The sequence below is a fragment of the Lipophrys pholis genome (assembly GCF_963383615.2).
Source record: "Lipophrys pholis genome assembly, chromosome: 9".
Taxonomy (NCBI): Eukaryota; Metazoa; Chordata; class Actinopteri; order Blenniiformes; family Blenniidae; genus Lipophrys; species Lipophrys pholis.
Genome location: NC_137639.1, coordinates 14611234 through 14633977, shown reverse-complemented (window position 1 = coordinate 14633977; position 22744 = coordinate 14611234). Strand labels below are relative to the sequence as shown.

Genomic DNA, 22744 nt, shown 5'->3' with positions numbered 1-22744 from the left:
CTCATTTCAGCAGGATCATGTTCCATGTGGTACATTTTTCACCATCTCAGATGGATTTCAGCTCGCCGTGCTCAGATGGACACAGTCACCAGATCTGAGTGTGGTGAAATTGGCATGAAGAAGGTGTTCGTCACAAATCTGCAGCGATGTGTGATGCTGTCTGTCCAATCTGAACCAAAAATCTCTGAGGGTCTCTTGTATAATTCATACTAGTAGCATGTAAATGGAACATGCAATTAGTACCTTTAATTATAATTGCTCGTGCACATTTTTCACGGGTGAGATCTCTAGTTAAAAGGTTACATCCAAACTTAAACCTTCACAGTATATTCCTGTCACTTTAACAATGAGCCAATCACAAATGAAAAGCTTTTAACTTCAGCTGTAGCGCTGGTTTTACATTCGTGTTTCCTTCTCCACAATTGTGTTTTGAGGGAAAAAAAAAACACTTACACAGAATATATCTGCAAAGGATGTGCCTTTTCTCGAAACTGCTTTGAAGAAACTACCATTACTGTGAGACATCCTCCTTCCTGTCTGGTATTAAATGTGGTTTATAATGTTCCTGGTAAACCATGAAATGCGGAAACAGTCGGTCAGTCTTCCATAAATTAAGAGGTTCTTATTAGATACAAAACAGCACTCAATAATAACATTACAATGGCTGCATTCCCATTGCGAGGCTGCTCGTGATGCTTGTTAAAGTCTCAGTGTGCTGTAAACAAAAGCCTTTGATACAATTCTGTTGAGTCTAGTACAGTTTGTTAAAATTAGACTTCAGAGAGTTTAAATGTGTTGACACTGCTGAATTCCCTGTTTAATGCCTGTTTGTGATGCTAAATGTCTATTTAATGTCTGTTTGGCTGCTCCCTTTTCAAGGAAGTCATTGAAGCCTGCATTTTATACTTTAAGAGTGTATTTTTTAATACCAGATACCCTTCCTGTCACAACCGGGATTCTACCCCACGTCCCCAACGTCTGTCGTCAAAATTCAACCCTGTGCGCCATGAGAGGGGACTAACACTTTTTAATTATTTTTGGCAAAGCAAACAGGTAACCAAAATGTCGCTGGTTCAAATCCCTGAACCAGCAAGAGACCCCATATATACTTGAATTTCATCTGTCTGTCATATTTCAAGTCACAAAGTAGCATCCTGAGGCAGACACTGTCCATTCAGGAGGAAGAAGACCTAATGACATATGTATTTCCTCAATTCAACTGTTTTTATGATAACATGAAATTCTTTGTAGCTTAACTATTCAAACTGACAACAGGTCTCCAGATTAATGTCACAGTAGCTGATAATGCAAATATGGGAGCTGTCAGGTGAGCTGGGTCCTGGCAACATCAGCCCTTATCAGTTGTTACAAAACGAATGGGTTACAGTGAGGTTGCATGCATTTGTTCAGAAATATCCTTAATATCTCCGTTGTTAACTGTTTCAGACTAACAAGCACACACTCTTAATTTCTTGGCGAATCCTGAGCACAATTTGTTCAGTTGTTGTGACTGTGGCAGATAGATAACATTCTTTAGTCATGTATGTGCACGCGCACACTAAGTATTTATTTCTCAAATTCAGTGTTTATATCTTATATTTGGGCTACCCTGAATGCCGTGCGAATATATATATTTTTTTTTAATTCCTATTTGAAAAGGTTACATTTCATCCACTTACTTTGTCCACAGGGTCTGTCGAAGCTGGCCCAGACTATAAGTCACTTCACTTCTTGTGTTTGGGACTTAAATATGTATTTTCTGTTGGTGTTGCAGTGAAAACAGATCCACTATTTATAGGAAGACTCACATACAGTATCTACTGGTTTGGCTGCAGTTTTGAAGGTTTTGGCTTTAAAGGTATCAGATATTGACAGATATGTAACCATGGGAACCGATTTCCCCAACATACTGTATCTCCTTTTGATTTCAGATTTTACTTTGGGAAATCATTACACAGATTTTTTTTTTGACAAAGCAAAGCTTACCTTTAAAATAAACCTTCAGTAGGTACTTTATAAATAATTGCAGCACCCAAAAGCATAGAAGGACTTTTTTTTTTCTTTATGCAGATGCTCTTTAAAATTTTAACAGTGCTCTCTTCTATACGGTTGTCACAAAGAGACCATGAGTTTTCATACATGGCCGCAGCATCAGGCAGCTGAATGGGCCTGAGGTGTTGCTGGAAGTGCACAGCGTGCTGACCTGGATTGTTGTTTTTTTTGGGAGACACACACACGTATACTAAAAGCGGACATACCTGATGACCTCTCATTCTCTGGAAATGACCAATGGTGTCACTGATGGTGTACACTCGAACGTGGCCCATATGCAGTCGCCCCGACGGGTACGGAAACATGGAGAGGACATAGAACTTCTTTCTGTTGGAGCTCTAGGAAGAAGCGGGAAAATAATAAATTAATGTGCACAGCTAATCGTGAGAAAGCTTGATATTCATCCTGAGAGACCACAATAGGAGAGCGTAGCATAAAAGTTCCTCTCTCCATTATCACTCTGGCTTCTGAATGAGTGTTGAATAAAAGAGAGTGCATTAAACTGATGGGGTCAGGACAGGAATAATAACTCATCCCAGACAGAGGAGAGGGAACTCGGACTGACTTCTGCTGTAAAACTGTACGAGGCTCAAAGCGGCTGATTACGGTGTCAGAATCTAAATGGTGGTGGAGCAGATTATAAATGGTTTACAGTCACAACACTGTTACCACGGCAACAGAGTAAGTACTGGGTACACCCGGCCGTACGTGATTACAGGAAACCTGAGTCATGAATTTTTCAATAAATTAATTAGGACCAGGGTCTCGTCACAAAGGCACTTAATCACTGTCAGCATGTCCGAGGCAGCCACGCGGTCCGACCATTAGGGTCCATAATCAGCCTCAGCTCAGAGCCTGGGATGAAATACAAGCGCCTCTAATAGTTGGGAGAATCATTTGAATTTTTGGGTTTATGCAATCGTTTGCATAAAGTGGACGCTGTTTCGCGGTGCAGATGTTTACCACTGAGAAACAAAGTCAGAAATTCCATGTCAATAGTCATAATGGTCAAGTCCATGAATCATACATAGTTGAGGAGTCTATGTTCTGAATAAAGCTACTCAGTCACAGCCAACATTTTCACTGGTCATCATTTTGGAAAAGAAAAAAAAAACACTGGTGAAAGAATCTTCACATTTTGATGTCTTAATAGCACCACATCTATGAACAAGCATGAACTAGTTATGCTTCACTAGGAAATGCCTATGCTACAGATACAATTTTCCCACAATGATAGACCAGAACCTGTGCAGAAGAAAAGGTCTCCAGGGTCAGAGAGGGTTTAAATTAAATTCGCTTAACAGTGAAATGGGACTTTTACTAATTAGACATCAGGGGTTTGGTTGTGGCAGCTCGTACAAGAAGAATGAGAAACCTCATCATGTATCTGTGTGTACAGAACGTTATGCCAAATTGTAATAATTTCTGAACACATCAGCCACTCATATCAGTACCCATTGATGTTTCTCCACAACCTTTTCTCTTTGTTTTCTGGAGTGACAGCACATTAATCTGCAACTATTTTCATATTTGTTTAAATTATTTTGGGACTAAAATGCCAATTTGCATATATGAATACCTGCAGCTCTATCTTGTGCTTTGAAAACAAACTTCTGAAGACTTCAGCTCTGAAAAGCCTTTTCACTTATTTTCCGATATCTGGGGGCAGACAATGATCAGAAGCTGCTTAGTGCAAAAATTTGCTCATCCAAGTTTGTCTAAACTAGGATGGGAATTAATTTTGAGCTTTAGTCTACTCGAGAAGATAAACTGGGTATGGGCATGTGGTAAAAAAGTAAAGCGGCGCTCACGTCTGCCTGCGCCTCCTTCTGCCACTGTGCCATGATTCGCGGGTGCCACCATTGTTCCACTTTGTGTCTGGTCTCAGTTCGATAGTCTCGCTCCCACACTCCCGTCTCGCTGAACAGGGTGCGTGCGCTGGGCGACAGGAGGCGGGCCGCTCGGCACAGAAGAGTACCTCCACCTTGGCTGCCCCGAGCTGCACGCAGGGGGCACAGAGCCAGCCTTCTCACACACACCTGCATGATTGTGTCTCCTGAAACAGAAAGAAAAATGGGAGCCAGGCGTTAACTGGGGCGGCAGAGGGTGGAAGCGCTGACATGTGGGGGTCACCCGTCATCAACTGTTTCACCCTCAGCGTCGTCTTCATTTGACAATCGACTAAAAGCTGGCACCTAAAGACAAATACTGCGTAAGTATTGATCTGTGGAAGAAAGCCAGAGAACCTGAAGAAAACCCCTTCACACACAGAAACCTTATCTCAATTTTAATTTGTATTTTTCTGGTATTTCTACATATATGCATCAAAAAGTTTGTACCTAGTCAGTTTCACTGCGTTCATATTATCTGGATCAACACATCGATAACTCCACTTGTCACGAACAGCCTGAGTGACAGTGAGGATTTATTTATTTTTTTCCCTCACTGATGCTGTTTGGCAGTTTTGTGTTCTTCACACCGCGTCACTCACACAACAGCATGACAGTGTGAAATCAGAGGTTTACTAAGCACGATGTAACTACAGCTCAGCTGCACCATGAGGGTTGCTCGTGATGAAAATGCTCGCACAGATGTGAGGATGGCATTGACACCCCACAAATTCTAAATAATACACTGATTTATCTGCACTTTTTAAAGAATTTCTCAATGCATTCAGGTTAGAAGTTCCAGCTGCTTCAGGACATCAGTGAGGTCATGCTTCACTCAAAAGAATAAAATGTTTGATTATACAATGCCAAAAAAAAGAAGATACTGGATAACAAGCCAAAAGTTAACCAGACTCGTGATAAAAAGACTGAATGAAGAACAATGGAACAATTTTCAGCTATTTCTTTCTTATGACTTAAAGTAGGTGAGTCAGTACAATGTATGTAAGAAAAACTATTTGACCTAAAAGTCTCTTTCACTCAGAACAACCACACACGCAGTTATATACATAAAACACAGTTTCCAAGGTAACCTGAGATATTGGTACAATCTCTGCATCCTTGGCTGTGGAGGACAACTGCTGCTAACCTGACCTGTCAAGAGAATAATTTCACAGCAGTGACGCATCTGGATCACAGACAGTGAGACCTTTATAACCGCAGAGCGGAAGAAGTGATAATCCCCCCTGCCTGACATTAGACTGACATGGAAATGTAAATTAGGTAAATAAATGACTGTTTATCTAAAGCTGTGGTGAGGGACTCGCTGAAAAAGTTATTCTGAAATCTTTAATGTTAGAAAACAAATTATTCCTGCACATACATAGTTAAAGTCCCACAAGGAAGAAGATAAAGTGTTTCTATTTGTCAGGATGTGAAGTCAAATATCAGCATCAAAACAGCAATTTGTTTCAACAAAAATGCTCTGTGAAACAACCATGAGCCTTATTAAAGACGTGACTGTAAATAACTCCCTTCTATTCTCTGCTTGCTCGGTGGTCCTGCCCTCCCCTCTCCTCTCCCTCCACCCACCTGCTTCAAGGAAAGACTTTCCCCCTTGTTTTCTTTTTACTCCTCTTGCTAAAATCCCTCAAGTACGAGTTAAGCATCACAGCATCGAACGCTCCTCCCTCAGGCTGAGGCTGGGAGAGCCTCGCACTCAAGACAGTGTGCATCTCTGGCGATGCGAGTGAGTGGGCTGAGGCGGAGGACTGAGATAATGTTTCCATGGAAACCAGACTCATCCATTTGCGTGTCTCCCATGTGGAGTCACTGAAAATGTATGCAAACAGCCCCCCCCCAGCTCTGCTGTGGTTATGCAGATTGGGTGGGGGGTGTATGTCAGATCTAAGATGGTCAAGGTCAATACCTTCTAAAATTAGGAAAAAATAGGAAAAGTTTGCATGAGTTTTATAAACACAGCACCTAAATAACTTTTCACTGAGAGAAAATAAATTCTTAAACCTGAGGTTTTTTCAAGAAACATATCTCTTTTTTTAATTGAAAATGTTTAAATAACTATTGCAATATCAGAATGTAAACAAGAACATGAATGGCCTGTTATAGGGAGGCAATACAAAATTGAGATAAGCTAGAAGATTATGCCTCTGAATTTTGATTTTAATCATTTAATGTCAACGACAGGTTATATGTCACATTCAAGTTTTAAAAGATACAACAACAAATGACAAACATACATGATACATATGGCTAACTGATCCTTGAACATTTGACAAAAGTCGTTTAAAAATGCAAAAATATCACATAAGCGACATAAGTTGCCTATTAATCACCGATCTTGCAACCAAATCTGAACGGTTCTCATTTGCTTGGTTAGGTAAAACTGTGAAATACAGAAAAGTTGCAAATAACAAAAGGACTTAAGACCTGTAGCTTATTCACTTTGAGCAATTCCGATTACACAGTTCATATTAGGGTTTGTTATTGTTTACGCATTCCACAAATGGAGTGCACGTCATCATTAAAGCAGCAGAGGAAAAATATAGGCTCAGCAAGCACAAACTATACAATGGAGAACTTAAAATAAGAATGTATGACAATAATAACTGAGACAAACTAGTTTATGAAAAGTACTTTCCCCCCCCTGAAAAATCACTAAAACCATATTTTAATTACGCTAAAATCAGAGGCACATGAATGTCTATCTTTGAGTCAAACTTTTACTCACCCATTCAACACTTTTAAAACAAGCGTCTGCATAATTTCATTCATACATTACAATGTACGTTTTCAAAGAAACATGAATTTGTTTAAGCTAGTTAGCACAACAAATAATTAATGAGAATTACCTCCAATTTTGCCTGACTTGTTCTTCTAATTCTGCCTAAGATATATCTCAAGGAGATTATTGTCCACTACATATAACATTCTGTCATGTCTGTGGTATACATTGAGTGGCATTGCTTAGTCACTTTGGTGGCTTTCAGAGTTATGGCTCTTCTTCTCGGTTGTAGTTCAGAGTGACTGGATAAATGGTGTATAACCGCTCATCACATAATCCACATCACTGCAGTCGCAGAGCGATTCAGTTACTGTTGTGTTAAGTGTTCTTCCTGCTTCTTCTTTGAGTAAGCAAAACTAAACAGGCTGGAGCGCCATCCTGACCTAGAGAATAAGACTAGCAGGTTATATCAATCACACATTGATCTAAAATTGTACATATTGTTCATTTGAAGAGGACGAATGCCCTTTTAATGGGAACACATGTAATTCATAAATGCAAGTGTATCTCCCAATAGGCAATACAGAAATTACAGAGGCAAACTGGTGATTGTATTGGTCTGTAATCCCTATGATAGAACAGGGACTCTTCAGGCTAGGTGATTTGCAAAACCTACATGACTACAAATCAGATTCAGATGATAAATCTGTGATCTTCTCTTAACTGAAACATTAGCTACATGCAATGCCTGGCTTCACTATTGCAAAGTGGATGACATTGGATAGACAAAATAATGACACAAAATGATAACATCAAATAAACAAGTTGTGATTTGAAGAACTATTCCACTTCAAATTCCAGTGGTTTATTCGACTAACCACACATCCCCTGGACCATTACACAAGTCATTCTGTACAAGTACGTTCAATATCTTCTTTTCATTTGTTTTAACAGAGTTGTCATAGTTTACCAACAGAGACAGAGCAGAGGCTAGTGTTATACAAGCCAACAAAACACTGATAGATGACTTTTTGAGTCTGCAGGAGACAGCAGACTTTGTTGAAGCTTCTTCCTGACTGACTGGTTCAGTCAGTTTACATGTCAGCTGGAGGACGTGAGCGGGAATAACGTCTTTCTGACGGTACTTACAGTTTGACCTTTCGCTCTTTTCTTTCCGAGTTAATGTCACGAAGAGATCAAACCAATAACCCATGTCAAGAATATCCCACAGCGCGTTAATAAACGTTGTGAATGACCCGTCTTTCCACATCACGATCTCACGAAGGGCGCCGCCATCTTGGATTTCAATAATCTTTATTAACACAGTCACGTCAACACAGACACACATTTGAAGAGGAGAGGCAAGGTTTTATTGGATTGAGTCATATTGTCACCCTTTTCAACATGCTTGTTCGCCGCCTCTCTTGGACGTCTCTCTAAATAAATAAATAATGTTCTATTATACAATTTGTGTTCACTATGGTGACATAAATGCCAGATTCCCTGCTTCACTGCACATTTCAGTGAAGAATGGCGGTCCGTTGCCATAGCAACCGTATAATCAAATCCTCATTTCTTGTAATTTTTTTTCATGACAGCCTAATTTGTTTTTCTCTTGACCGAGCCTCTCCTTCAGAGACAGAAAAATGATAGCTGCTGAATTTGCACACATTTAACAATACAAATGAAAAGGGAAATTAGTACAAGTATCAGTGAATAGATCTAACAGACACTGGCCAAAAAAATATCACAAAGTGACAAGCAAAGATATCACCAAAATAAATAATACAGAGACAGAAAAATGACCAGAAAAATGACACAGTTGCTAAAACACAGAACAGCAAAGATTGCCAGGACAATGCACCATGGGAGGCTGGGTGGTTGGGACTTTAAATGCCGTTATTGTGGCTTATGTTATTCTTGTAGTGTCGTTAGTGATTGTGTTGTGTTGTGTTTTTGTTGTTTAGCTAGTTAGTTGGTTTAGTTTAATAATTGTAATGTTGCAACCTTGAGCGAAGAGTCTTGTGTTTTTCATCTCGTCCTGCTGTCGTTACACTTTGAGTTGTTCAAAGAAAACTCAAAGTCTACCTCACCATGGTGTCAGTTGTGGTTTCATTTGAAGCAAGTTAGTAATATATTATGCTATAAGGAGCTTACTTTAGTTGGTATCCTGTGTTCTGTTAAACTGCATTAAATTAATACCTCTACCCTCCCAGTCTTCTACATATCCTACTATTTTTCAATTGTTAACACGGTTAATCCAATAACCCTGACCAATAATAATCAAGAAGACACCCATGTGGTTCACAGCTGACTTGTTCTGCGAAAATAATTTGTATGAATTGAGAGTATACTTGACAAGTTTGGAAGGATTATCAAGTATATTTCACACAAAAAGGAAATTAATATTTCAATATGAAGCAGTTTTAAGGGTTAAGGACAGATCTGAGGCGTGACTAGGCCAGTGTAGGTGTGATAAGCATAAGTATAGCAATTCTAAAGAGAAACAAAGCCATAAGATACTATACAAAATATATGTCACATATACTAGATATATGTAAAATATATAAAATATCAATTAAAAATGATAATGTGTAAAAGTACATTGTACAGGATTTATTTTCTAAAAAAGAATTCTGAAATCTCCTCCATGGATGAGTTGTCCACTCAGGGTTGCAGTTTTGTGGACGAGTTGCTCTAATATCATTCATAACAAGGAAACATAAAATTGTCACAAGAAAGTTCAAAACAATGTTTATGAGTAAATTTGAATCTTCACAAAAAACCATACGCAAGCAAACGACCAAAGAACACGGCATTCGTCAGAAATAGAATAGGTAAGAACGGCCGCCTTGTGCGAGACAACACTCTTCATTGTATGGCTGCAATTGTCAGTGGTGTGTAAGTGTGTGTACAAATGAGCAAAGGAATGACAACAGAAAGAAAATACACTGACCACAAACAGACATCAAATGGCCTCTAATGTCTTCGAGGAAGGTGGAGAGCCTTTCGCATAAGTCTTTACATGGCTATAATAGTTTTCATAAAAAGATTTGAATTCGAGGTTTGAAAAATAAGCTTGATGGTTGAACAGATGAGTCATGAAGCCCTATTCAGCAGGAGGCATTTGTTATACTGTGGAAATGTGATGCTTCCTTATTAATGGATGTTTATTGATCTCTAAAGCATTTCTTAAAATTTCATCAAGCGCAAAATGAAGCCGCCTTTGTGAAGGACGTGTGATATCTTGTCAAGATCTTATTTGATCTTTAATTTAGGACCAAAAAGTTGAGCCGTCTTCTCTAACCTACTTGTTTGTTTGTTGGAAGTGTGTTTTTAATCTTCTGGGGTCAAAATTGACTCAAACCAAAGTAATCAGCTCAAATCATTAAATAATCATGTCCACACAGGGAGGGTTGCCATTAACACTCCGCGGAAATCATTCTGTGACACAGATTCACTGTCAGCAGCGCTTCAAGAGCCACATCCTCAGGAGGTGCTTTCATTATATGTGATTTCTGAGAGCAGCGCCATTGCTTTGATGCCAGTTTTCAGCATAAAGCGATTGCTGAGTGGTATAGCACCTCAATTCACTCTCAGCTTCATCACAGAGCAGAGGCACTGAGGAGGAGGAGGAGGGGGAGGGGGAGGAGGAGGAGGAGGGGGCGGCAGGGTCTCACCAGTCTTTTCCTTTTTTTTTTTTCTTTCTTTTTTTTTTTCTAAAGAGCTCTCCCCTGTGGTTCTCACCTTAGATCTGACATGCACACTGAAGCAGTGAAGAAGGAAAGAAGTCCAAGTCATTGAGAGAAAAGCAAGGTGCGACATCATCAGCAGGAGATAAAGTCAGATAACCCCTGGGGCGTTGCTCCGTCCTGCCGTCGTATGTCAGCGTTAAACGGGTGCCTCCGCCCAGGGCACCACAGGATGTGGCTGCAGAGGAGGCATGAGGGGGAAAGGGGTTTCTGACACAGTGGAGACGCTGTGTCTCTCCCCGTCTCCCGAAGGAAGGCTCCCCAATGAACGAATCTGATAATCAATTTGTCACCAAATCACATTTTCTGGGCAGATTTTATCATTTCACTTTAAAACCCACACTTTAATACTTTTTTTTTTTTTTCTAAAACACATTCAGAATTATTGTGTTCTTACATGGCAAGTTTGATCAAAATGTGTTTGACCATCTGATGTAGAGGAAAGGTGGCCCGTAGAAGCTCAGCTTGAAGGTCACATTTTCTGGGTCAGGCCTGTTGAAGTGCTTCCCTGTTGAGAGTCGATATTGTTTGAACTGGACCAGATCTGAAGCGGTGGAGAGGAAGCTGAATATGACTGACTCATCTGATGACCAAAACACAAAAGCTCATAATAGTAGGAACCACAGAGGTCAGAACATGCTGATTTGTTCTGATTAGACTTTGTTCGATGACGCAGGATGAACGACATTGGCTTTCTTTCTGTGTTCAGTATCACAATGGGCATACATGAAGTTACAAACTAAGAAGCATTCTTCACTTTGAATCAAGCTTTTGGTGATTTTATTGAGTCCTTAAAAATCATGAGGTGGACTTTTATGTCATGAATTTGACTGTCAATATATTATTGTGGCGTTTTAGCACCGGACAAATAAGCGTTGTTCCCGTTTTGCTCAGGATTCTGATTGATAGATCACCGTCTGCATCGAGAAACTAGATCCTGAAGAGAGCGATGTGAGGACACGTCCAAACTGATATTAATGCCGGCAGGGGAAGATGAAAAACTGTTCAAAGCCTTTTCAGTAAGAGACAGAATTAACTAACAAAAGGCAGATGAATAAATTACACAGTAACTGAAGAATTAAGACGTTTTTTACTACTAAACATTGAAATCACAGACAGCCTTTTGAGGGTGCTCTTGGCATAAATGTGATGCTGACTGCACAAAAATATGCTTTTATGACTTCTGTCTGAGCCTTACTTTTAGAGATGAGTAAAATCCACCTTATTGCCGATGAGGTGGGAACAACATAGTTCAGCTCATTTTGAATTTGAAACAATCTGATCAACTGGAATACATGGAAACTGTTTGAATGAAGGGTTGGCATGGAACCTCACTACAAAAGATTGACATGGTTACCATTGTAATGTTTTGTGCAGGCCTGCTGGGGGTCGGGGGCCTTGCTCTGGGACCCCATAGTGGCAACTTGTGAGCATGTAAATGTTATGTTAAAGAGTTATGGGCTAGTTGATATCATGCATTTGGTGCAGATGTGCCATTAACCAAAATATGAAAACCGTAGTGCATGAGTTGACAGTGCTGAGGAGCAGCAGAGCTTGTTTGCTTTCTATAGCACTGGGTCCAGCTACTGGACGTCCTATAGGTAAACTAATGATAATATGGTCCAGAGGGTGAAGTGGGTGACAGTCTTATAAAACTGCTGTTTAACTGGTTTGAGTCCATTCAAAGCTCTTGAGATGAGGCTGGTCCTTTTTATTTCTTTTTAAATGGGATGTTTATGAGCAAAACCGAATGAAAATGTCAGTTATCCCAAAACAAACTATTGTTTTATTTTCTGATCTGATTAAGGCTTTAAGTGGCAGTCTTATGAACGTCCAACTGCCTTTAAGTCTTGCAAGCAGTGCACTTGTTGAAAATTGGCAGCTCCAGCTCAATATGTTTTTGAAAATTGTTGCCCGCCAACAATGTGACACTTCAGTTAAATTGATAGGTATGATATAACAGGAGCAGATGGAGGCCTGGTGTCCTCGGGGACTTTCTGAGGGAACAAAGCTGGTTTATTGCAGGAAATCTGTGGAGAAGCAGCCCACTGATATCAAACATGGAATCAGTTCTGTGAAAGTCTTGTCCTCTTTCTCGATGCCAGTTTTGTCTCAGCGCGCCACTTCTTTATACTTTTCTCAAATTAATGTTTTTGAAAAAAAAAAAAAAAAAAACTTCATGGCACCCGTTCTCAATTTAAGAGCAAAGTCTTTTTAATGAGTTATTTCTGGTTGGATTAAAGTTGTACTTTTATAATGCCATCTCAGGAATGAGCAGTCCCTGAGTTGTTTTTCAAACAAATCACTTTAGAAAGCAACCAATCATCCTCTTTTTTTTTTTTGTCCCCACTTCTGCCTCCTTGTTTTCACAATGACAAACAACCCATGGTAATCATCCCCTCTCCCCGTTTCGGAGGACGATTGCCTTTCACCAGCAGAGAACCAGATGACAAACGACTACACAGAGCTGCCGGAGCAGCAATGTCTTAGCTAGAAAGCAGATGAGGGGAGTTGGAGGCTGACTTGTCTTTACCTGTCCAAGGCGACCTTTCCTGGACGGGTGTGTGATTCACAATCCACATCAATGAGAAGCGGGCCTATGGTGCCACAGAGAAGCAATCTCACACCATCTCAGCTCCTAGACTGAAGAGGAGACGGCTGATAGGTGCTGCTGACCGAGGTCCAGGGAGCCTGATAAGTGTGATGTTATTTCCGGGGCTTGTTTCACATTGACAGTCCCATGTGTCCTTTACTTATCTGTACTCATGGAAAGACTACGGCCTTAGATAGAAACAAAGATGGTACAAAGGAGAACAGGAAGTCTGCAGCTGGAACAAGTTCTCCAACAGTCTGCTGGGAGCTCCCTGGCAGCATCTCTGTCTATAGTGATCTGTCCTGCCCTCATTTCTTTACACTGCTGGATGAGAACAGACAAGCTGTTCTACTAAATACACATTTGTTATGTCTCCCCGTTCACTTCGCCTGATTTTAGCACAGCCACTTAGCAATTAATGCGCGTAATTAGTGCAGGAGTCCTCACATCCTCTAATCCACATCTCTCTGTAGAGTTATACTTGCTCTCATACCAGCTCCAAGTCTGCCCAGGGTGAAAATCTGATTAAGAAACGGGTCCAGAGCGTTTCTAAATCCTCGTCTTGTGTCCTGGGGTTGAAATTATATTTCTTCCTGTGTGCATGTGCATTGTAATTGCTGTCATTTAAAAGCAAATAATAAAATTAAGACCGCATCACATGTTGAGCAGCAAATAACTGCTGGGTAGCGAAGCTCATGACTAAATAATTCACAGTGTAAGACCTATTTTGGCATTAGATGCAAGTAAGATCATTTCTTTGGGTTCAGAAAAGAGTTTTGTTCCACCCCAAAAGAGCTAAAACATCCTTATTAGATTCTTTTTCTTTTTCACACCTATTTGACATGCTTGACGTTATCATGCCAGATTTGGACTTGTGTTCGTTTGTTAAAAGCAATTAACATGTCGTAAACATCTGCAACCGTCTGGATTTGTACTCACTGTCGAAATTTCCACTCACACCAGCTTCCTCCAATGAGTTCAATTACCTGGAATCGTCTCGTATTTAATTGAACTCACCAGTCATGTGGTGTAAAACGCGGCTCACATAAGAGTGCTTTAATAAGTATAATTAAGAAATGCAGCGCAACGCTGAAGAAGAAGAGTACCGCCTAAAACTGAGGAAACAGCCTAAATCACATTGGTATTTATTTATTCTTTAGTTTTAATATGTTGTGAAATAGATTCATCCATTTCAAACGAGGTGGGCAGCATCATCAACAGCCAGCAACGCCAAACGATCATTTTGGTCCAAAACGGACTCATAATTCATTAGTGTAAGGAAATCTCAATATTATATATCTATTCATACAAGAGAATAGAAGAACATAATAGAGCTTTTTATTATGATCTTGCTGTATATGTACCAGTTGACCAGTTCTTCCTCAAGAAAAGAGATTTTATCTCAGCAGATGGGAAAATATTGTTTAAATTAAAATTTAACAAAATACAAACGTTGTCAGTCACGAATCTTTAGAGGGTTAAAGAAACACACATACAGGTTTTTGCTCATTTGTGCCAAACTCCAAAAATGCCAATTACTGCAGATCCCACAATGCAAAGCGGCAAATCTTTTGTTCAACCACCTCCTGTCAATGAAGCTGGTATCAAATTACAAAGACCTGATTTTGTTTTTTTCCACACGTGTGTTGCTTCTGACCGATCTGCTGCCCCGGATTGTTTTTGAACACAATCATGTGATGAATGTCTCCGTCCGTTCGGATCTTCGGCAGTAACAACACACATGACGACTGTAATAAAGACGACGTCGTTAGTATACCAGCAAGACAAAATGTGTATTTCCACAATGCCCCGCCACTTCCCTGCTTCTGTGGTGTTTTGTTGCCGTGGTGATAAGTCCTGGCAGTGATTGGTGGTATGACAAGACTGCTGGAGACAGATAGAGGATACAACAGACTCAGATATAAAACAAGAGACGAACCCTCCGACTGCAAGAACACATTTTACCAACATTTACCACACATTTCCCCAACTTCTAATTAAGCCAGTCAGACTAACAGAGTGTGATCGAGCGCAGGGCTGATGAAGGCCAGCCAGGAGACGCTGCAGGTCCTTTCTTTTAGTTTCCTGAATAAAAAGCCACATTTGGAGACAATAAATCTTTCATACACTTTTATCCCAGCCCATTTGCATTTTTTTGTCACCAAAGCAATTTACATTTTTATAGCATAATTAATGAACAAGAAAGTCATTTACATTTCCTTGCTCTGCTCACCAGCACTTTGTCTGGAGAGTATCTGATGCAGAGGGGCCAGCATTTGGAAATGTGTGGGAGTGTTTGCAAGCACCAGAGAGATGTCAAAGTGAACAGAAAGAGAAATAAACAACTACATGATTGTTTTAAAGAAAAAAAAGGGGTTGAGCTGAACGCACTGCCATAATTAAACAAAGACAAGGGCACGAGGGCATTCAGGTGCAAATTGAGGCCAGAGCATCCTTCACTTACGCTGGCCCTCACATCAAATACACAGAGGCAGGCCTGTAGAGCAAATTACGCCATTTAAAGAGCACAGGAAAAAGAAAAAAAAAAGCGATTATTACAAGTGGCATTCATGTTTCCCTGTCTGCCAAGATGAAACAGAATAATTCATCTGGATTTCACTTCTGGTCAATGACCCAGTTCTGTCAATAGCTTATTATCTTTTCTGATGCATTATAAATACGTTGTTAGGAAGAGTACAGTATACAGATAAGAAGCATAATTAATTATTCAGTCAATGCTGTATCACCCTTTAAGAAGCAGTTACCAAAGACAGGATACTTTGAACCATTAAGTGATTGACAAACCAGAATGATTTCTCATAACTCTGACCGTCAGGAAGACCGAGAGAAGAACAAAAGAAATGATAATAACAGCTCTGCACCTTGTGAAGTCAACAGCATCCACGTTTTATTTTGAAACAAGTCAGCGAGGTGTTAATTAGATTCCTTGTAGCTTTGATGCTCTTGCATTGAACTGTATCATCACACAGTATCTTGTGTGAGATTTAGAAGAATTTTTGTGTGAAAAGTGGCAGACAAAAAAGAAGAAAAAACAAACGGGCTTGGCTATGAAGAGCAGCTTTGGCACGGTTGGTCCTCTTCCAACCCCAAGGTTGGTGGGTCTATTCCCCATCTCATCGTGTGTTGATGGGTCCTTCGGCAAGGCATTGAACCCCGGGTTTCTCCTAATAGTGTGTGAGCACCTTGCATGGCAGCCGTCTCCGTCTATGTGTGAGTGTATTAACGAAGACTGATCATGTAAAGCATGTTGAGGCTGTGGAACCAGTAAACATCTGTGATATTTACAGTATAAATGCAAAACCACATGCAATGATCACAAGAAAGCTCATATTTGACAATAAATGTATCTGTATTCTATACAGTTTTATCCAATTCAGGGTTTGTACAATGAAAGAATTATAACAAATGAAAGTAAACATTGGCTCTAAGATGATAAATGTAGTTTCAACAAGGGTAGTCCACTTTTGTTTCATCTACCCTCAACAAAGCTTCGTCCAACTTTGGGTCAAGGGGCATGGAAGCCGATCCCAGATGACTGAGGGCAAAGGCAGGGTACACCCTGGGCAGAACACACACGCACACGCACACGCACACGCACTCGCACACGCACACGCACCCGCACACACACTCACACACACACGTTTTTTATATGGTGTAAAGTCAAACTTTAAAAAGTGCGGCCTACAACTACATCGTGCTGCCCAGTAAATTACATAATTGAAATATTTTGCCATGAAAATGTGAATATTTTAATGATAAACAGTCTGTACTGGCTTTATAAAGCTGAGTTGGATGCACATGTTGGTTTTTGTCTTCTTTTTTTTTAAACTCAGGGCTCAGTGAGATTGAAGCCAAAGCCTCTTCATGGTGACCGCAGCTCTAAACCCTCCGGGCAAAAAACTGACCAGGTGTTCCACCGGTACTCCTAATATTTAAACAGTTATTAAAACTCTAGGAAATTGAGAGTAAGCACAGCTGTGTCTCCGGCTAAGTGGAATCAGATTTGCTGTTTGTGATAAAAGTGCTGGATCCAAAACACAAAGAGGGGGGCAGGCCAGGAGAGGGGGAGGAGGTTGATTGTGTCCTCACTATCAGACTCAGCAGCCAGGTGAGACGCAAACCCCTGCTGCTGCATCGCCGCCGAGGCACATGTTTATCGACGTGTGTGGCTTCCCCTGAGTGCACAATGAGAGAAACAAGCACCAACATACAGAAAGCTCACAAAGCACAGAGCAGATGAACAAACAAGTCAGGGGATTACGGTGGGTGGGTTTACCTTTGCAACAACAGGAGCCACAAATAAGAGATAAAACTAAACACTTTTGAAACAACTGAAACTAAATTCATTATTTAAGCTTCAGTCAAATGTTCTTTTCCCTTTGAGTCCTTCTTTGTCTGAGGGAGAGTACAAATTCAAAGAAATGTCATCTTTCACAGTGCATTTTATTTTTTTTGAGGGGGGGAGTCCTCATAATACAGGCTATGACAAACACAATCATCACAAAATACCAGTCACAGCAAAATACTGAAACACAGGGTCAGCACCAGCAGCGCCCACCGCATTCATTCACACAGGATAACACACAAACGGAAAATATCACACATATATGAAGAAAAGATGTGTGTAGTAAGTGAAAAATCATAAAACTGAGGCAGGATGAGAATCTATGACTCTGACTAGAGCTGAGTTAGAGGCACCATCCATGTATTTATCACATTCCATTGCTTCACGTCACATTCATGATAGTGAATTCACTGCTTAAATAGTGTTTTTAACCTCTCCAACTCTTTCCCTCTCACTACTGCTACTTTACCAGCAGACCAGAAATACAAGCAACTCTCACACATTGAGAGTGAACGTTGCAGAATTACCAAGATACATACAGTGTCACACTCAAGTCGTTTTGTTTGAACCAGTTTTTGGTTGAATAACAGACTTGCTAGTGAATGTCACATTAAAATATATTGTGGTGAATGTGTTGTTGGAGACAATTAAAAGCATGTTGAAAGTGGAAGATACCGTATATCCTTGGTCTTCAGATCATATAGAATTTTGATTTGCCCTAATCACATCTAAATCACATCTAAATCACAAAGACTTAACAAAATTTCAAATTTGATTAAAAAAAAGTGACACAATACTGCCTTTCCTTTTCACCTACAGCACTCCAGGTAACTATAGTAACTAGTCTTGTATAAGGCGGATCGGTTATTACGACAGAGTGATAACTGGCAGATGTTTGAATTATGGTTTACGTGGGATGATTTTGTATGATATGAGTCCTTGTTTTGGTGCAAAGACTGCTCAGAGGGAGGGTGACACCACTCTATGTTCCATCGGCAGGCTTTGACACTGAACAGAGGGAAACACTTTCAAATGACTTGACTTCACTAAACTAATATTTTCTCGAGCTTACTGCTACATTTTTCACTACACATGCAAGCTTACGGGTTCTGTGGCAGCCTAAGAAAGTGTTTAGAGTGATGTGATGATTAATTGTGGGAGAGTTGGCCTTGCCTTGTCACCGGGATTAAATGATGCTTTGAAACAAAGCATTGAATAATCTACAATCTAGATCTAAAAGCTCTCAGAAGAAGGGGCAGAGATTCAGTATCGAGGGTTGCCCTGGCCTGGCCTGAGCTTGATTTCACTGATCAAAAGTGAATCTTTCCTGCATGTGGTACGGATTATCTTATGATGTCAGTTGTTAAAATGAAACAGCAGAGTGATTTGTCTGGACGTGCTGCAGTACTTTTCCCACTAAAAATCTTTTTTATTTGTCGTCCGACAGTGATCAAAACTTATAATCTTACTTTCATATCTAAAGTCTAAAGGTTCCTGCCAGTGTTGTAGTTGTGATGCGGCCCGATTTGCGAGACGGTCCCTGGCAGGAATCTGGGTTGGGTTTGGGAGCCTTCCTGTGCGTAGTTTGCATGTTCTCCCTGAGCATGGTCTTCCAGGTTGTTCCTCCCAGTCCAAAAAACATGTCTCTGGAACTAACAAATGAATCTAAATGGCCTGAAGGCTTGAATGTGAGTATGTGTGATTGGCTGTCTCTCTTTTTCACCGTGAAGGACTGACAACTAGTCTAGAGTGTTCCATTACTTTACCCACCGTCTGAGGACGAGTTGTGAATTGTGTGTGTGTGTGTGTGTGTGTGTGTGTGTGTGTGTGTGTGTGTGTGTGTGTGTGTGTGTGTGTGTGTGTGTGTGTGTGTGTGTGTGTGTGTGTGTGTGTGTGTGTGTGTTGTAAGAATATCTTACAAACTATATTCCTCCTATTAGGAATATTTTATTATTCCACGATATTCATGATGTGTGATTCTAATCTATATTATATGCCTTTGTTTCATTGTCAGGTGTGAATATTACATTCCTGCTTTCCTGTGATATGCTGGTGACAGAAATACTGAAAAATATGCCCACAATTTTGAGGATTAATTTCACAGTTATGCCTAAGTGCCTGGACAGACCAGCATTTCCTTCCCGAGTGAAAATGTAATATAAGACTGAAAACACCAATAGGCAAAGACCTACAAAAGTATTTTCTATCTTTTTTTTTATCAACTTTCAGAACTCGGAGGGGTATTTGCTGTGACACTGCTTTTCTTTCCTCAGCTGACTTTGATGAAACAAACCGAGGACACCTTCTCCGCTGTGATAAGCAGGTTGGAAATTGGGGTAATTGTTGATTCGCACCTCAGATTCAAGATAAATCTGAGTATTTTTCCAAGGCACTGAGAAAGTTTAATGAGCATGTGCATGTCGGGAGGACGCTCGTTCTGTCCCTGCGCACTGGAGCTCCCAGCAGCTCACCACTCCTCTGTGTTTTGGAGCTCGGCGCTCACACCTGAGCAGCCTGACAGAGAGGAGTGACGCTCGGATCTGTGCGCCACCGCGGAGCTGCTCAGCCCGCTTCTCCCCCCCCCCCCCCCCCCCCCCCCGAGCCGCCACGGCTGGGCTTGGAAGAAATCCAGAGGGAGGGAAGAAGGGAGGATGCTGTGGACGTTAGAGAATCTTCTTCCACGGCTGCGTTTTTCAAATCACCAGCGACTGGCATCACTCAAGCATTTGAGCATCTCTGTCCGTCGTCTGCGCGTCGTGTGAGCACCATGCGAGCTGGAGAGACGCGCCCTGTGCCATGCTGAACAACTCTCCCGCCCTGCTGCTGGCTCTGACCGCGGTGGCCGCACTTCTCCCGCCGTGCCCGGGCTGGAGCGATGAGGACCTGCTCCTGCCGCCCATCAACTCCTCAAACAGGTTCCTGGCGAACCTTGAGGTGGACGTGCGCTTCTCCAAGAGGTCGGTGGAGGAGAGCGAAGCGTCGGCCGACGCGTCCTCGCTGCAGAGCGCGTCCCAGTGCAACGTGAGCGTGGAGCGGCTGCAGCCCACCTCGCTGGTCGCGCGCTGGGACAGCAGCTTCGGGTTCCAGTGCGACGTGCTCATCTACACCACCAACAACCACGGCAGGGCTTTCTTCTCCACGTCCTTCAACAGGGCGATCTCCCCGGTGGTCATCGAGCACCTCGGGGTGACCGGGGGTCAGCAGGAGCTGCGGCTGTGCGTGGGCTGCGGGATGTCCCGTTACCGGAGGTTCGGTCAGGGCAGGTCCCGGGGCCAGCAGGCCGGGGACCAGGTCACGTTCTGCTGCGTGGATTTCAGCCTGGACGAGTTGAAGGGGGACAAAAGTTGGAGGCTGAACAGAAAGCCCATCGAGTCGACACTTGTGGCTTGTTTCATGACTTTGGTCATCATTGTGTGGAGTGTTGCTGCTCTCATATGGCCGGTACCGATCATTGCAGGATTTCTGCCCAACGGGATGGAGCAGAGGAGACCGAGATAACTGAAATAATCAACCTAATAATTATAGCCTGTGCTGCCTATACTATAATTGTAGCCATTCAACTGTTCTCATGAATGATTGTGGAGGTTTGGGGAAACTTTTTGATGAAATGACTTAGTTTTGGATGTTTTTTGACCCTTAGACCTCCTCTTCTTTAGGACAACCAAGGTAAAGTATGAAGGATTATTATTATTATACTAGCCAATAGTAATCTATAATCTGGGACCAACACCAATGTGTTTTGTACACCCTTGTAGGCCTTCCTATTAGTAAGCGTAGACTGTGCAAACCTTTCTCTTTAAACAGTGTTTGTATAGTTTTTAATCTTTCTAGAAAGTCTCTTGCCTTATCTCATGTGTAGGACTTTTGCACTGACAGCTGAACTTTACAGTGTGCCGTCACATATATAACATATAGTCATGCCCATGCACAGGTACATGTAATAGTTTTTTCCAATTATTTCTGAACAATAGATGTTGTTTTTGACTGACATTGAGCGAATTTCAATACTTATATTGTTAGATTTCTATTGTCAAGCTCAATATATGTGTTGATTTGTAATCATGTTTTGACGGTTTAAATGAAAATAAAACGGACTAGACTGTAGCCTATCAGAGTCTGTCTGACCTGTTCTTTGTGGTCTAAATGGGTTCACTTTAGACTACTGATGACTGAAAGTCACATGTATTCATCAAACAAAGTACAACATATTCCCAACTAGTTTTTGAGACAAACCCCTGTAACTAGTGGTAGGTAAATTTGACTGATGCGGAAGAGCCTCAAATCAGTTTGTTTAATTATTTGTGCACAGGTGGGAAAGCTTTGGGACTGGAGGATAGTCAGGATGGATGGATGGATGGATGTTTGGATGGATGGATGGAAATACACAGAAAACAGACATTGGTCTGGGTCGTCCTGAATACATCAGCAGTTCAGTTGACACAACTTTATGCAAACACAAATATAACCTGAGGTCTATCTACAGAAAGAAGTACGAGACAAGCTATTGTTTCCTTCACTGAATAAGCTAAAGAGAGGTTTACAACATAGGCTCCTACTCCATCCTATTTCTTATTGCTTTTGCAATAGTGTTAGTAATGCAGCATGTAGACTAGAGGAAGGAGAGACTTCTTCAGCTTGTTTTGTACCCGGAGCTGACGGACCACTTTGTGAAAACCTTTAAACAAAACCAAGCTTTGCTTTTAAATGGAACTATGGTCAAAAAGCATGTTGGAGAATGTTAATTTGCAGTTGCAACAGTATGTCAAATCATTTTACTCACCATCCTGGTGAATAACTGAACTTTTAGTATTAGGTTAAGACTTTTATGTCAACTGCTAATATTTTTGCTTCTTTTTAAACCATATAAAACATTATGATGTGGAGGTAAGTGAAAATCTAACATAAATCTATCACAGAGAGAGAGAGAGAGAGAGCATAATCCCCTCAAAACTATGGGTTGAAAAATACACGGGTCAATTTGACGGTTTGAATCACGGAGATACACTTTTATGAATTTTGTCAAAACTGAAGTTTCATAAAATATCAGCATGTTCTGGCTCAAGAGTTTGTGATTATAGATAACAAAGGGTGATTCTGTGAAAAATCAGCACCGACTGACCATGATGACTTGTTTCAATTTTGATATGTACTGTACCCAACAACTGCCCTGCAAACCTTTAGGTTGAAATGTTTATTTTTTATTCTTGCAACAAAAATATAAATTCTCTTATAAAAGGTATTTTCAAGAATCAATAAATTAATACATTTCTAACTATAGTTACTTCTAATAACCCAATCAAGATTTCAAGACTTTTTAAAGCTTTGCCACTCACTTTGGTACAGTTACAGGAC

General features: G+C 40.9%; 2 protein-coding genes across 2 annotated transcripts in view; one reads left to right on the top strand and one right to left on the bottom strand.

Annotated features, from left to right (window-relative positions):
• The window catches only part of lars2 (leucyl-tRNA synthetase 2, mitochondrial), a 33292-nt gene extending 25287 nt beyond the window's left edge, over positions 1 to 8005 (bottom strand). The window contains exons 1-3 of the mRNA XM_080472077.1: positions 7831 to 8005; positions 3864 to 4108; positions 2259 to 2390 (exon numbers count right to left, since the gene is read on the bottom strand). Coding sequence (XP_080328203.1) covers positions 2259 to 2390; positions 3864 to 4097 — 366 coding nt within the window. The 5' untranslated portion in view covers positions 4098 to 4108; positions 7831 to 8005. The remainder of the gene's footprint in view (positions 1 to 2258; positions 2391 to 3863; positions 4109 to 7830) is intronic.
• A 12023-nt stretch (positions 8006 to 20028) lies between these two features.
• tmem158 (transmembrane protein 158) lies at positions 20029 to 21492 on the top strand. Its single transcript, XM_080471970.1, has one exon. The coding sequence runs from the start codon at positions 20189 to 20191 to the stop codon at positions 20888 to 20890; it is 702 nt and encodes a 233-aa protein (XP_080328096.1). The 5' UTR covers positions 20029 to 20188; the 3' UTR covers positions 20891 to 21492.
• Positions 21493 to 22744: the final 1252 nt, after the last annotated feature.

Coding starts and splice junctions, on each gene's coding strand:
- tmem158 (XM_080471970.1), top strand. CDS start 20,189: ATGCTGAACAACTCTCCCGCCCTGCTGCTGGCTCTGACCGCGGTGGCC.